At 32.7% G+C, this 14,811-nt stretch overlaps 1 protein-coding gene across 4 annotated transcripts; it reads right to left on the reverse strand.

Annotated features, from left to right (window-relative positions):
• Positions 1–661: 661 nt before the first annotated feature.
• On the reverse strand, positions 662–11,754 carry LOC148301871 (chitinase-like protein EN03). 4 transcript variants are annotated; one of them, XM_088272578.1, is made up of 9 exons: positions 11,488–11,736; positions 10,362–10,494; positions 8,033–8,203; positions 6,825–6,993; positions 5,929–6,059; positions 4,736–4,861; positions 3,716–3,760; positions 1,769–1,868; positions 662–1,483 (listed from the first exon to the last, which is right to left on the reverse strand). In XM_088272578.1, exons 1-9 carry the CDS (start codon positions 11,725–11,727, stop codon positions 1,372–1,374), a joined length of 1,227 nt encoding a protein of 408 aa, XP_088128704.1. In that variant the 5' UTR covers positions 11,728–11,736; the 3' UTR covers positions 662–1,371. The 4 variants fall into 4 exon arrangements, with proteins under 4 accessions (XP_088128704.1, XP_088128702.1, XP_088128703.1 ...); XM_088272576.1 differs by having other exon boundaries at positions 10,353–10,494; positions 11,488–11,733; XM_088272577.1 differs by lacking the exon at positions 3,716–3,760 and having other exon boundaries at positions 10,353–10,494; positions 11,488–11,754.
• Positions 11,755–14,811: the final 3,057 nt, after the last annotated feature.

The raw sequence follows: 14,811 nt of genomic DNA on the forward strand, positions 1-14,811 counted from the left end.
GAAGATGAAAACAATTGTCGTTTTCGATACTAGTCGTAAATAAAAATAAAACTTAATAAGTGTAATATTCAAGTATTTAATTTTTATTAAAATAATCATGTCATTCCACAAAGTTAATGCCGAATCAATAAATAATATAACTATGTTCATATTGACAGATCAGCATAGATGAAAAAAAAATGGAAGACTGAGTTTTTCCAATGTATATTCATCATTCTGACCAATATTGATAACAAAACTACTCAAAATTAAGAGGTTGTTTTTATGTTTCAATTGAATGATATTCCGTGTGATACTTCTTTGGTGACACTTATGGTTGAAATAAGTTTTTTTAATGACAGAAACTTTTATAAAATATTTGTAAAATTCATCCCGAATTTTTTTACCAAAAAAAAACATTTTAAAATTTATTCAGCAGTTTTTTTACGTATAATATTTTGAGTGTGTCCAAAATTTCGTACACAAATTCTGAACTTTGCATCACTTGGGAGTGTTCACAAGATTTTGAAATTGATATCTCATAGAGAGATTATGATAAAAACACTTGTTTTTATACCACTTGAGTTTTTAGCCACCTGTGTGAATGTCGGGGTCACCAATTTGGAAACCCTTGTGTGTGGTTTTGTGCGGGATGTCAGAATAGGATATTTAAAAGAAATGCTAACTTACAGTTTGTTTATTGATATAAATTCTTACACTTTAATTACTATTGATATTAACTATTATAATTTATCCAATTGATTATGGAACTTGGAATTAAAATATGAAACTAAAATATACGTCCTTCAGAAATCAAGCGATACAGCGAATCTCGGTCTCCGCGCTTCGGTTGGCCGTTTTTGTTGAATCCGCTCGGGAATCTGCGTGGCGAATTTGTATATTTCAGTGTGGTCAACTTGACAACACCAAATGGCGTGGCCAGACGCCTACAAGTTCATTAATGACTAGGTACTAGTTTGATAAAGAAGAAGATAGAAATATGTGCACTTACAGGTTGCAAGCTCTGTAAATACTTAGATATCCATAGTTTTCTTTATCTACGTAGAGGTTCCAATAAAAAATATTGAAAATATATTTTTTTACACATCACTATTAACAAACCTTTTGACACACTTACCATGGAGCACAAAATCGTCGATGGATATTTAAAAAATAATGACAAAAAATATTTTTAATACTTTATTTGTTCGACAAAATTATTGTATTTTAACAGGTAAAAAATAGAAGCAGGTATTATGATAACATAAAAATAACAAAAACAAATCTCTTGGAAAATGTCGTTATGAAAATTCGTCATATAACATGATGATGAATTATTTTTTCGCATTCCTGAGACTAATATAAATTCAAATGAATTTAGGGGCAAGGAAATTATAACCTATATTTGGCAGCTCTGAGGATTGGGTATTTATCTCCCGAACAAAGTCCTCTGAAGTCATCCAAAGACAGATCATTGATGGCGATACCACCAAGACCCTTAGCTCTGGAAACAAAAAAAAACATTATTTTTTCTTCATTAATAATATATATATGTTTTGAGTATACCTACGCTAAATGCTTACAATATTTAATGTCAGATCAAACAATAATCAGACCTATACGACAGATTCAGAATAGGACCGCTTGCATTCTGATATTATTATTTATATGCCAGTTAAACTGATCACTTTTATTGGCAACAGCTGCGTTTCATATAATTTAGAATCCTAAGCCCTCTAAACGGACCGCAAAGTTTAATCCTAAAACTTTGAACGAAGGGATGAAATACCTTATATATCCAGCCTTGTTGCCGGCGGTATCTGGGTCTTCGTAGGACACCCACATTCCACCCTCTCCGTTATCATCCGGAACTCGGAAGGCATATGTACCTGTAATTAAAACATTACCAGTTATACACCAGTAAGAGAAACGTTCTACGACCTCCAAAGCAGCCATTAGCAGGTTTGTATATATGGTAACAATATTTGTGGAGTTCTTCACCAAAAAGTTACATTTTCAATATTGCACAAAATAATCCTTCAAATGCAAATCTGTTATGTTTACTGTATTCTATCGAAAGCTTAATTAAAGTTGCGACAAAACGTTACCAATCCTGTGCTAAACCAATATGAAATCATTAAATCGCACCAAAACGTAACAATTTTACAAGCTAGACTTCCTGATTGCTTAAAATCTTTTATGTATAATAGAAATACTACGTTTTGGTGAGGACCACCACATTTATATGTAAATATATATGGTAGGTAATAATATTTTCATAATTTATCTATTTTAATTTATGTATTAAATGTTAAAATCAAACACTGATTTTTTGAGTATACTTAGGTGTATTTTATTGTAAAAATTACATGTAAAAATTAAAAATGTAACAATTTTTTCGCCTTGTTATAGCATTTTTACGAATGTGCCTATTAACAAACACTTAATAAATAAATGTGGCTAATGTATTAGGTTTTGTTTGATGTGCTTCTGTATTTTGGATCTTGAAGATTTATGTACCTACTGTCAAATGTCGCATTGTTTTACTATAAAAACAAAACAAAAATACTGCAATTTGTATATATGTAAAAATGGAATTCATTGAAAACACTACTACTACCATCACATTGATGAAAAAGAATACGGAAGCTTGGGTATTTGCAAACCTTACGGTCTGTCATATACTGGTTTAAATGATCACTATATACACGTGTAACATTCACCATTCTACCCAGGATTGTCAACCACAACACTACTACCATCACGACGTTTCCCAGAAGGTGGAGACAGAGAGGATGGAACGCCACACTCATCTGTCTTGACATACACTCCAAGCTTCCTTCATATACATACATCAGACAGGCGCCGACTGCGAAATTGGATCCGTAGGTCAATTTTCTACAATTGCAGAATAAATTCAAGAAATGCTTATTATCATTTCGTCTGGATATTTGTGATGTATTTTTTACATTTACCTTGCTCATTCTTACAATCCTACCTGCAGACAAGCCTCTTTAAGTAAAAGCTTTGCAGGTTATTATTTTTTTTTTAAATACATGCCCTCCAGATTTTAGGTTCTGATTGACCTGGTCGTGCAAAGCCGCTTTTGTAATAGATATATACATTTTTATTTAAATAAATTACTTGGTAAATACTTACTTGGTTTAAAAAAATCTGAGACGTGTGTATCGATGTATATCGGTGTTTGAAAATGATGCGGAATGCATCGAAACACGTGTCACACCAGATTTTTAAAAATTGTGGTGATTTCCGAATAAAATTTATAATACAAAATTTATATTTATAAATTAAACATAATTTTAATAAGTAAGCAAGCCAAACCAATACAACTCATTAATAAATAATATAAATAAAATAAAACCCTTATCCGCACCCCAATGGTGCATAGGGCACTGCGTCATATAAACGCAGTGTTATCTTGATCGTTTACACATGAAGGAAAGGTGATCAGCCCTCCGCTTCAGGTACCAGTCCAGGGTAATCTTGAATAAATATGACAGTGAAAAAATCACTTATATTTATTTTACCCCCCTTGGGATTCGAACCCGGGACCTCCAGAACGGTAGCCGAGCGTGCTGACCATTACACTACGGAGGCGGATAAAAATAAATAAAGCAGATTAAAAATAAAACAAAAATATGAAATTTCAGCAAAGCACTACAGTTATAAGAGTAATTGATTGAATTTTAAAAATAGTTTACTAGATTATGCGTACCGAACTTTTTGCTTAATTCATCGTCATGTTGTAATGAAGTTTCTTCTGGAATAAGCACATAGAAAAATATTGGATTCTATGTATGCAGGTACAAAGAAAACATATACTTATTGACAGTATTTCAAGTGTTTTTCCACATAGGTACATACATATGTTTTTAAATTTCAAATAGATTTAGAAAAATATGGAAGTCTGGGTATTTGCAAGGCTTGTGACCTATCATAGGCTGCTTTAAGTGATCACTTTAATAATAATAATAATAAAACCCCGTATCCGCACCCCAATGATGCATAGGGCACTGTGTCATATAAACGCAGTGTTATCTTGATCGTTTACACATGAAGGAAAGGTGATCAGGCCTCCGTTCAGGTACTATTCCATGGTAGTATTAATAAATATCACAGTGAATAAATCACTTATATTTATTTTATCCCACTTGGGAATTGAACCCGGGACCTCCAGAACGGTAGCCGAGCGTGCTGACCATTACACTACGGAGGTGGATCACTTTATATGCGTGTAATATTCAACATTCTACCCATGATTAAAAAACTTCTGAATTTTTTTAAATTCATGTAGGTACATATATTTTATATCGGCAGTGGGTAATAACCGTGGTTTTATGTAATTGCAGGTATATAAAAACGAATTTTATCTAGCCAGTCTGATGACGTTGGTAACGACGAATCCCGATCACTTGGCAAATAAAACAAATGTGTTAAAAAAACGAATAATAATATTTAATTTGATGTACATTTGCTTACCCATGATACCACTGTGATGAATTAAATTAGTTTAATATTAAAAATGAGAAAAATTATGTTTATTTTTATTTTACAAACTTTTTAAAAAAAAGAGAGAATTATTTACTTTGTGGTTTTACTTGGTTAATACCAATATTGCTTAAAATATGTTGTAAAAAGATATTTGAAAATGATGCGGAACGCATGGAAACACGTGTCTCGACAGATTTTAAGAAATAATGGTATTTACAAGGAGAATTAGTTGAATAGAACTTACCGTATCTTTTACTGGGATCAGTTACTTTCCTGAGATGAGTGTGAAGTCCCTTCTGGTTATTTGGATTAGATAATTTGGTACAAACTTCCGCGTAGCTCAGTAATCCTTCTTGCTTGGTGTATGGTCCTGAAAAAACAAACATGAAACAAATTTGTTAATGAAATTTGATAGTTACTAAATTTGAAGGAACAAAATTAGACGTAAAAATTTGAAAACAAAAAAAATATAAACCATTCGAGTTTTATATTTTATTACGACTTGTTTCTGAAGCTACATCATTGAACTGCTTTAATTATTCTCAATATTATTAATATTTTAAGTATTTACTATGTGGTTAGTCATTTTTACTTATTATTTTTTTTTTTTAAAGATACTAATTTTATAGTTTTTATAATTTTTTAAAAGTTTTATAATTTATTATATATAATAATAATAAATAACAAAACCCTTATCCGCACCCCAATGGTGCATAGGGCACTGCGTCATGATCGTTTACTCATGAAGGAAAGGTGATCAGCCCTCCGCTTCAGGTACCAGTCCAGGGTAATATTGAATAAATATTACAGTGAAAAAATCGCTAATATTTATTTTACCCCCCCTGGGAATAGAACCCGGATCCTCCAGAACGGTAGCCGAGCGTGCTGACCATTACACTACGGAGGCGGACATTATATATACTAATTAAAACTATTATAATTATTACTTCTGTATACCAATTAAAAACATTATATATACTAATTTTATTAACATTTTTGTAAAAAAATAAATAAAATGTTTAAATTTATGCTTCTGGCGAGATAGTGTGAGTTTGCCAAGAGTTTAAACTCATGAATTACATGAAATTATAGTAACTTAAGGCATGAGTAAATCCACTCACGAGTAGGTATAGGTTATAAAACTGATTAAGTTGAAGCCTATGTAGGGCCATGATAAGCGGTGTTTTATAAGCCGTAGCTAGATTTCAGAATCACTTAAACGTTAGGTTATTTAAAAAAATGTTTTGATAGAGGAAGGTTGGGAAAATAAGGGAGGGGAAGAAAGGGAGTGAGTTAGAATGTGGGTTTTGAAATATAGGGAACATGGAATGCAGTGATGAAGAATTTTGAAATATTTAATAATTTATTGTTATTATTAAATATTTTATGTATGTTTAATATATCCGTGTTTGTTAATTATTTTTATGGTCTCTTTACCTTCAGGAGCTGGTCCTTCTACTTCAACTGGAGGTACTCCGGAAATAGCACTATCGGAAGTCATTTTCCATGTTCTGGCGTATGTGGGCATTCCCAAAACAATTTTATGTCCCGGCATTCCATTGGACAACCTTACCAAATGAAGAAAAAAACATTTATGTTATATTTGCTACAAAAAATATTAGTACAATAGTAGAAGTAAATACAAAGAATATTAGGCATTATTAGAATGGGTCCAAATCATTGTTTACAGATCTAGGTTTCTCCACTTAGTTGTCCACGAGAACAATCTGGATCTTCCATGTCAGTTAGTTTTCCAGCATCGAACGCGTCAAACATCTAGCATATTAATTTTTATAAGTAGTATCAAAAATATGCACCGACATTTTTATAAACATACATAAAATATAAATATACCAGCATCAAACTTAAAATTTTATTTTTAATGTTTTACTAATTTTTGTTTACGATGTGTGATTATTATTATTGTGATATCGACTCTAAGAATATTTTTTATTATAAATTATAAATTAAAAAGGAGCGCCATCTACAGCATCTAAAATTTTATAGAATTTGTATTGGGGCCGGACAAATATATGTCTAAAATTTCTTCTCCTTTGGTCCATTCGTTCCAGAGAAATAACGTCTTTTTTATCTCAACTACAATGCTACCCGACGAGTCCGAAATTTACAGACACCCGCTTATAGCCAGAAAAAGGATATTTTCTAAAGCTGGAGTCAATTGGGCATGCAATTTCTGATATTAGAGGTATCGAACATAATATGAAACTTTGATGCATATTATGCATCAAAGTTTCTATAGGTATATTTACATCTAAGATATGAATTTATATATTTAAAAAATAAATATAGTTTATTGAACTGTTGTAACTTACCACCACGTAACTAACGCATTGATATTGTGTTCAGGGTTCCTTTCGAGCAATTCATACAGCGGGGCTGTGTAATCGGCTTCCTTGGGGTTCCTTTCAGGGGTCAGATAGTCATAGCCATCCAATACGATGAAGTCCAGACTATTCATTATGGCATGGGTGTCATAGAAAACTGTGGAATGAGAATAAATTATGATATTAATTGCTAATATTATAGGACTAGTATTGATATAAAACATATCAAAATAACTAATTCAAGAAGCATATTTTCAAGGGATGAAAAAATGGATATAGATATTGATAGAAGGACGAATGTAGGGAAAAGAATAAACAGTGGTTTGAATAGACTAATTTAAAATATATATATATATGGAAGCTCAACTAATAAAAAAACTAAAAACTAACTAACCATCACGCCGCTTCTCCGCAGGGGCAGGCAGAGAAAATAGAACGCCACACCACTCTGTCTTTGCAAACATTCCTCGCCTCTTCCACGTTCATGCATCTCCTCATACACACCCGCTAATTGTTTCGACTCCTAACCTGACCGCTTTCAAGTATTTGGCATACCTGATTATGCCAAGTTTTTCTCGGTCTTCCTCTACTCCTTTTTTCAATTGCGTTCGCCTCATAAATTTATTTTACCGTTCTTTCCTCACTTATTCGTTCTACATGTCCAAACCATCTCAACACACTTTTCTTAAATTTATCGATAATTAAAGAAGCTAAACTGGCAGTTCACAACAGAGTACTAGTACCAACATTGATGTATGGAAGAAAAATATGGAATTGGCAAAAGGATGAAAGCAGACTGAACGCCTTTGAAATGCGTTCGCTCTGACAGATGTGTAGAAAAACGATGTATAACAGAATTACAAACCAAGAAGTTAGAATGGAATATAAGGCTATGTAGGGATAATTCCAAAGATTTAGAATAGTACTTCTAGATAGTATGGACATATGAAGAAAATTGTCAACGAGAGAATGGCTAATGGAGAACAGAACGAGGATGGCCAAAAAAGACTTCAGATCAATGAGAACTTAAAATCTAGTCGTATCAAAAGTCTACGTAAACGAAGGGCATGTTTGATTAGATGTATAGATGTGATGGAAGCTAGGAGTATATTAGAACAGACGAGTGTGGAATTACATCCCCTCTGCCTGGACCTGCAGAGAAACGGCGTGATGGTAGGAGTAGTAGCAGGTCTTACATGTGCTATTGGTGTTAGGAAGAACAGTGGCCGTCAGCATCATATTGTCTGGGCGCAGAGCATTCTTCATTTCTTGGACGAGTTTAGCGAATCCAGCCTTATGTTCTTCCGCCTTCTCGTCCAGAATACTGTCTCCAGAGAACACTTTCTTAAATCCATGCCACAGGGAACCTGGAATGGAAAATCTTCGCCGTTAATATTTTAATAATTGAAATAACCTTTTGCGTAGTAAGCTAAGGACATTTTAACACTCTCCTTATCAGATTTAAGTTTTGCTGTAACATGTCTTGCACTGCATTTTAAATTATAAACAACAATTTCAATTTTTTTTATTTGATCAGTGACCGAGATTCGTCGGTAAGAAGCAAACAATGAAAGATATCGCTCACTCCTTTCAACAACGTCATATATCAAAAATCGTTAATTTTCAGTTATACATGTTTTCGGAATGGCTAGAAAATGTACTTAATCCTTGCAAAAGCGGCATATTTTTAACTCAACGGCATATTTTTATCTCTATATTTTAACCCGCTACATGGCAGAAAGTGTTGTTTTTGTATTTTGAAGAAAAGGTATTGTTTAATTATTTTTTAAATGTACAAAATATTTTTCAAATGGAGAAAAAACATTCAAGTCATACCTCAAACATCTTTTGTTCAGTAAAAATTCAATGAATGGCTTTTTATTTATTTTTAATACATTGTATTATATTCTTAAACTTTAAAAACGATTTCCTGAAAAATCAAGTTTTTTGAAATATGAGGTTGTTGAAAGGAGTGAGCGATATGAGATTATAGAAAGTGAGATTTAAATTTAGACAGCTAATAAATGACAAACACCTTCTTTTAATAAGACGTGTGTTTTAATTTAATTTTAAATGTAACATTCACTTGGTAAATACCACTTTTTCTATAAATCTATTGGCAAGTGTTTTGATGCATTCCGCGTCATTTCCAAACACCGTATGTGAACAATGTTTATTATTTATTATATCAGACACTGGATTATCCATCAAACGGATGAGATGTCAATATTACAGGTATCTCAACTTGAAATGAAACATTTATCGTTCTTCTTTAAATTAAAGAAGATGGAAGTCTGAGCAACCCAGGGCTTAGGACCGGTTTTTTGTCTGGCTTTATATCAACGTGCCGTGCGTAAAGTGCTCTAATTACATTTTTGTCAATTTTGAGATATTTGATGTACGATATCAATAGACCGTTATCTACAAATACAAATAAACATTTTTTTTTCAAATAAATTACGCCTAGTTTTCAGGCGTATAAGACGCTATCTTCATCGAATTTTCGAAATGAACTGAACCCCTAAAACGCCAACTACTTTATTTTGACAAAGCATAAAGTTTTAAAAATATTTGATACATTATTTTATCGTGTTTTTAAATGTAAAATACTAGTTTAGAATTTCAGATAAAACCGTTAATTAATAATATTTTAAAATACGTTGAATAAATCTTCTAAGCTCTCTCCTGTAAAGTAACAGATTTGCAGATATAGTACTTCACGTAGGGGCCGTCGATATACTTCATTCTTAAAAGCTGTATGTATATATGCACTCCACTATATTTCCAAACTTATTGACATTTGAAAGGTTCTGAGACCAATATTTTATATAAGTAATACACGTTTCAAGAGTTAATGTTTGTTCAAGAATGGTCAGAACGGTGAACGTTAAACAAGTGTATAAAATGATTGTTCAAGCCAGCCAAATGCCAAGTCATAAGCACTAGGATGTTCAGACTTTCACTTTTTTCCACATAAAGAGATATTTCATTCCAATTTGAGATACCGATAATACCGTGTGTAACGATATGATAATGATAAAGTTTATTTATTGTTTCGGCATTAACTTTGTGGTAAGACATGTTACAATGATTAAAGAAAACACTTCTTTTATACCACTTGAGTTTTATTAAAGACTACATGTTTCAGAAGTTAAACTTCCATTATTCAGGCCTGTATAGTAACATTATACAGACCTGAATGATGGAAGTTTAACTTCTGAAACATGTAGTCTTTAATAAAACTCAAGTGGTATAAAACAAGTGTATTTTTTAATCATTGTAATGATAAATTTAATACTTTTTTCCTTATAATTTAAAGAGGTTATTTTCTTAGAAAATCTTTATAAACCACTCCTATTTTTGATACTTTTCTCCAGTTAGTTTCGACAAGCGCCTTGTATTTTTTATCGATGGATATGTACCATTTTTTTTAGTTTTAATTGCGAAATATTCAATTAAAGTCTATATAGTTACCCATCCACCAAGAAGTATGATCGCGTCTCTTCACAATATTACCTGACTTACCGAAAGTTCCACGGATCTTCTTGGGCTTGTTCTTGGGGAACTCCCAAGCGAGGTCGAGTCCGTCGAATCCGTAGTTCTTCAAAATGACGACAGCCGAGTTGATGAAGGCGGTTCTGGCCTCGGGCGTTTCAACCTGGTCAAAACCATTATGTTATATTTCTCCAAGCAAGTCAAAGCCAACAGTTCCTTTTGATTCATTGGAATAATTTCAAAGAATCCTATTTGACACACAAAATAAAAAATAAAATAAAAAACTAAGCAAAGCAGGCAGAGATAATACATAGAATGTTACACAAATCTGTTTTTGCAAACAATCTGAGCCTTTTCCACATTCATGCATTTTCTTATACCTACTCGCCCATTATTACGACTCTTTGCCTGACCACCTTAAAATATTTAAAAATGTCTAGTTTTCAACTAACGTTTACTAATAATTAGACTATTTTTCATAGCTATGTAATCGCCACAAGGGTCTTTTATGATCTATTTGTATTTTTTTATTAGTAAGCGTAGTATTTTTTTCATTCTTGTTAAATAACAGAAAAAATAAATAAAATTTAGAAAATAAAAATGCAATCGAAATGCGATCTCTCAGACAAATTTGTGGCTAAACTATGTACGATTGATGTTCGAAAAGTGATGTTTGAATAATCACAATTACTGTTGAAAATGTTTGATAAGACGCATGAATGTGTAAGAGGCGAATATTGTCTGCATGGACAGAATGGTGTGGCGTTTTTTTGCCTTCTGCTTAACCCTGAACTTAGCAGCGTGATGGTTAGTTAGTTAGTCAATAATAAATAACGACTTCTTAATAATTTTCATAGCTGTGCTATAATGAAAGTATTTTTTTATTAATTTTACTAGGCCTAGTATTTTTTTTATTTTACTAAATAATCACTTTTTGTTACAATGTATCCATTATTATTTTAAGTTTTGATTGGAAAATACCACTATTCCTAAAAATCTAATGTGACACGTGTTTTGATGCATTCCGACTCATTTTCAAACTAAAAAGATCCGGAATGCATCGAAACACTCGTCATAATAAATTGTAAGAAATAGTGGTATTTACCAAGTTTTTTCTTCTTTCTTGTTTAATAACAGATAATAATATTAATCTCACCAAAGTGTTGTATTTCTCCCTATTCTCGGTATCAGCATCGCCTCCTACAGACAGCAGGACCTTCAGGGCGGGGAATTTCCTCTTGAGCTGGGTGATGGTCCTGTAATTGGCATGACCCTGGTCCAAGTCCAGGTTGGTGTTCAGCGACGTCATCTTGTGCGTGTCGGCGGCTATTCCAGCGTAGCCATATATCAGATGGCTACAGAAGGAGAGGGCTGGATCCAAGTCAGATGGCAGCATTTTGGCTTGAGCTGGAGAAGAGAAGAAACATATATGTTTCATAAACAAATATATTTTTTGTTTTAAATACTTTGATGCAAACCATACGTTCTTTCAGTGTCCGCTCACAACAGGAAGGAGAACTTTCTAAATAGCTTAACATGGGCAGGAATCCAACTCCCCACCCAAGTATCCACCCTTCTTTCTGAACCTAATTCTAGAATTGCGGGCATAATTTCTAAAATAATAAACCTAAACGCATTTATACTATAAAATTTGCATTAATTTTAATAATTATTTTCAATTTTTTTTGTGAATAAAAATAATACTTAACAGTGGTAGAAACACCCTTTCACTGGGTGACTGCCATATAAATAATTAAAAAAATACTTTAAAGCATAATCATGTGAATTGAGAGTTGATAGGAAGCTACTGACCAGTTTGCACATAAGTGTTCGCTGACCGTTATAATTTGTCCAAATACTTGTTCATACATAATACAAATGTACATAGGCAAGTAGTTTTGAGATAAACGAGTTTATAATTCACTTAAAATGATGCTTTCTGCCAAAACATGTATCAAATTTATACAATTTTGCGGCTATTTGGATAATGAATATTTCGGTAAAGGAAAGAGATACAGCAAAATCTGTAATTGTATATGATAGTGGCCAGTTATAAGAATACTTTGAACTACAATATATTAAGCCAAACAGCCGCAACATGAGTAATGGCTTGTTGCCTTTACACATTAATAATAATAATAATAAAACCCTTATACGCACCCCAATGGTGCATAGGGCACTGCGTCATATAAACGCAGTGTTGTCTTGATCGTTTACACATGAAGGAAAGGTGATCAGCCCTCCGCTTCAGGTACCAGTCCAGGGTAATATTGAATAAATATTACAGTGAAAAAATCACTCATATTTATTTTACCCCCCCTGGGAATCGAACCCGGGTCCTCCAGAACGGTAGCCAAGCGTACTGACCATTACACTACGGAGGCGGACACATTAGCAGAGTAATTTAATTTATCTTTGACATTTCATTCAAACAAAAATGAAGAATAATAGAAAAATTTCAATATAAACTATTTCCCTTTTTTTATAATTTTTAAAAATAATATTGTTTATTTGAAATAAGTTTGAAATATGATATTTAGAAATTTGAGGCATCAATCATGGGTCGGATGTGTCGGATGTGTCGAGTTGTGGTCCCGTGGTTAGTGCGCGGACTCTTAAGTCAGAGTTTCTCGGTTCAAGCCCACTCTACCACAATTTGAAATCTATTTCTAATAATGAGCCTCTTAGGCTCATAGAAAAAGTGTGAAATTGAAATATTTGTGGAAATAATAAAAACACAAATATTTCTCAAAAAAAATAAAAAATGATGAATGTTGCGCTTATGTAAAGTGATCACTTAGTCAGCCTTTGTCAAGCTATACGCCCTGTAAATAAATACTATAACTCCCACATTCTTCTTTATCTATGTTAAAATGCAAAAAAATATACAATTTTTTGCTCGATCAATTTTACCGTTCGGGTCTAGTTATTTAGTGTAAAAAATGCATTTTATTCTAAAATATTCCATTTTTCATCCATGTAAACAAGAAAATCATATGGTTTACACATGAACTAATTTATACTGCATAACAAAGTTATTAATATTTGGAAAATACCTCGCAAATAACCTGTCGTTTATAACACTCCTGATCACTTATTGTTCACTATGTGTAATACCATTTTATTTTTTAACATACTACAGTTAAAATACATTTGATATACAAAATATATGTCGTTTATGTTCTTGGGGCACACAACGCCTCAGGTTCACGTGACTCTTACACATTATAAAGGTGACATTAAATAAAAGCGTGTACCTATTCAAAGCTAAGTGGATCGCTCTCGAGAGAATTATTATATTGAGGATAATTTCCTTGCCCCACAGAGCGTGAACAAAGTGAATAAGAGTCGTTTGCGATCATTTAGTGAATCATACGTATGTTATGGTAAATAACACATATCGCTCACTCCTTTCAAAAACGTCATAAATCAAAAATCGTCAATTTTCAGTTGTGCATGTTTTCGGAATGCCCAGAAAATGTCATATATCCCAGCAAAAGCGGCATATTTTTAACTTAATATTTACCCGCTACAGGGCAGAAAGTATTGTTTTTGCATTTTGAAGAAAAGGTATTGTATAATAATTTTTTTAAATAAAGTAAATATTTTTCAAATGAAAAAAAAACCTTCAGGTTTTAATTAAAAAGTTCTGTTGCACAGTAAAAAGTTCAGTAAGTGGCTTGATATTTATTTTTAAAACATTGTATTATATTTTTTAACTTTAAAAACGTTCTCCTGAAAAATTAAGTATTTTGATTTATGATGTTCTTGAAAGGAGTGAGCGATATGCATGTACGTATACATCTAAACACACTTGTACATATACTTATGTATACACACTTAAAATGGGGACAAAAATTTTTGAGTACCTACCTATGTCACAAATCTGGATTATCTACAATAAGGAGTTACTTTTTATATTATCTTTTGACATCTCAATAAACATGAAGAAAAATATGGAAGTCAGATTAACGAGGCTAACGACCGTCATAGGCTGGTTTGCGTGATCACTTTATACACGTATAACATTCACCAATTCTACCCATGATTAACAACCAACTAACCAACTAACTAACCATCACGCCGCTTCCCCGCAGGGGTAGGCAGAGAGAATAGAGCGCCACACCACTCTGTCCTTGCAAACATTCTTCGCCTCTTCCACGTTCATGCATCTCCTCATACATACCCGCCGATTGTTACGACTCCTAACCTGACCACTTTCAAGTATTTGGCATACCTGATCGTGCCATGTTTTTCTCGGTCTTCCTCTGCTTCTTTTCCCGCTAACATTCGCCTCATAAATTTGTTTTACCGTTCTTTCCTCACTCATTCGTTCTACATGTCCAAACCATCTCAACACACCATTCTTAATTTTATCGATAATGCTTATCTCAGCTTTGCATTCCTTCCTTATTTCACTATTCGTACATCTATCATACATTCTTCTGAGAGATTGCATTTCGACTGCATTCAGTCTACT

The sequence above is a fragment of the Brachycentrus maculatus genome, unplaced genomic scaffold (assembly GCF_059751285.1).
Source record: "Brachycentrus maculatus isolate JH-2025_06_01 unplaced genomic scaffold, ASM5975128v1 h1tg000510l, whole genome shotgun sequence".
In the NCBI taxonomy this organism is placed as follows: Eukaryota; Metazoa; Arthropoda; class Insecta; order Trichoptera; family Brachycentridae; genus Brachycentrus; species Brachycentrus maculatus.

Bases quoted from the DNA above. Each gene is read 5' to 3' on its own strand.
- LOC148301871 (XM_088272576.1), bottom strand. From the start codon at position 11,727: ATGCTGCCATCTGACTTGGATCCAGCCCTCTCCTTCTGTAGCCATCTG. The intron at 10,495-11,487 runs GTGAGATTAATA...GGTTTTGACCAG, and splicing joins GGGAGAAATACAACACTTTG to GTTGAAACGCCCGAGGCCAG. The intron at 6,994-8,032 runs GTAAGACCTGCT...CTCATTCCACAG, and splicing joins TCCTAACACCAATAGCACAT to TTTTCTATGACACCCATGCC.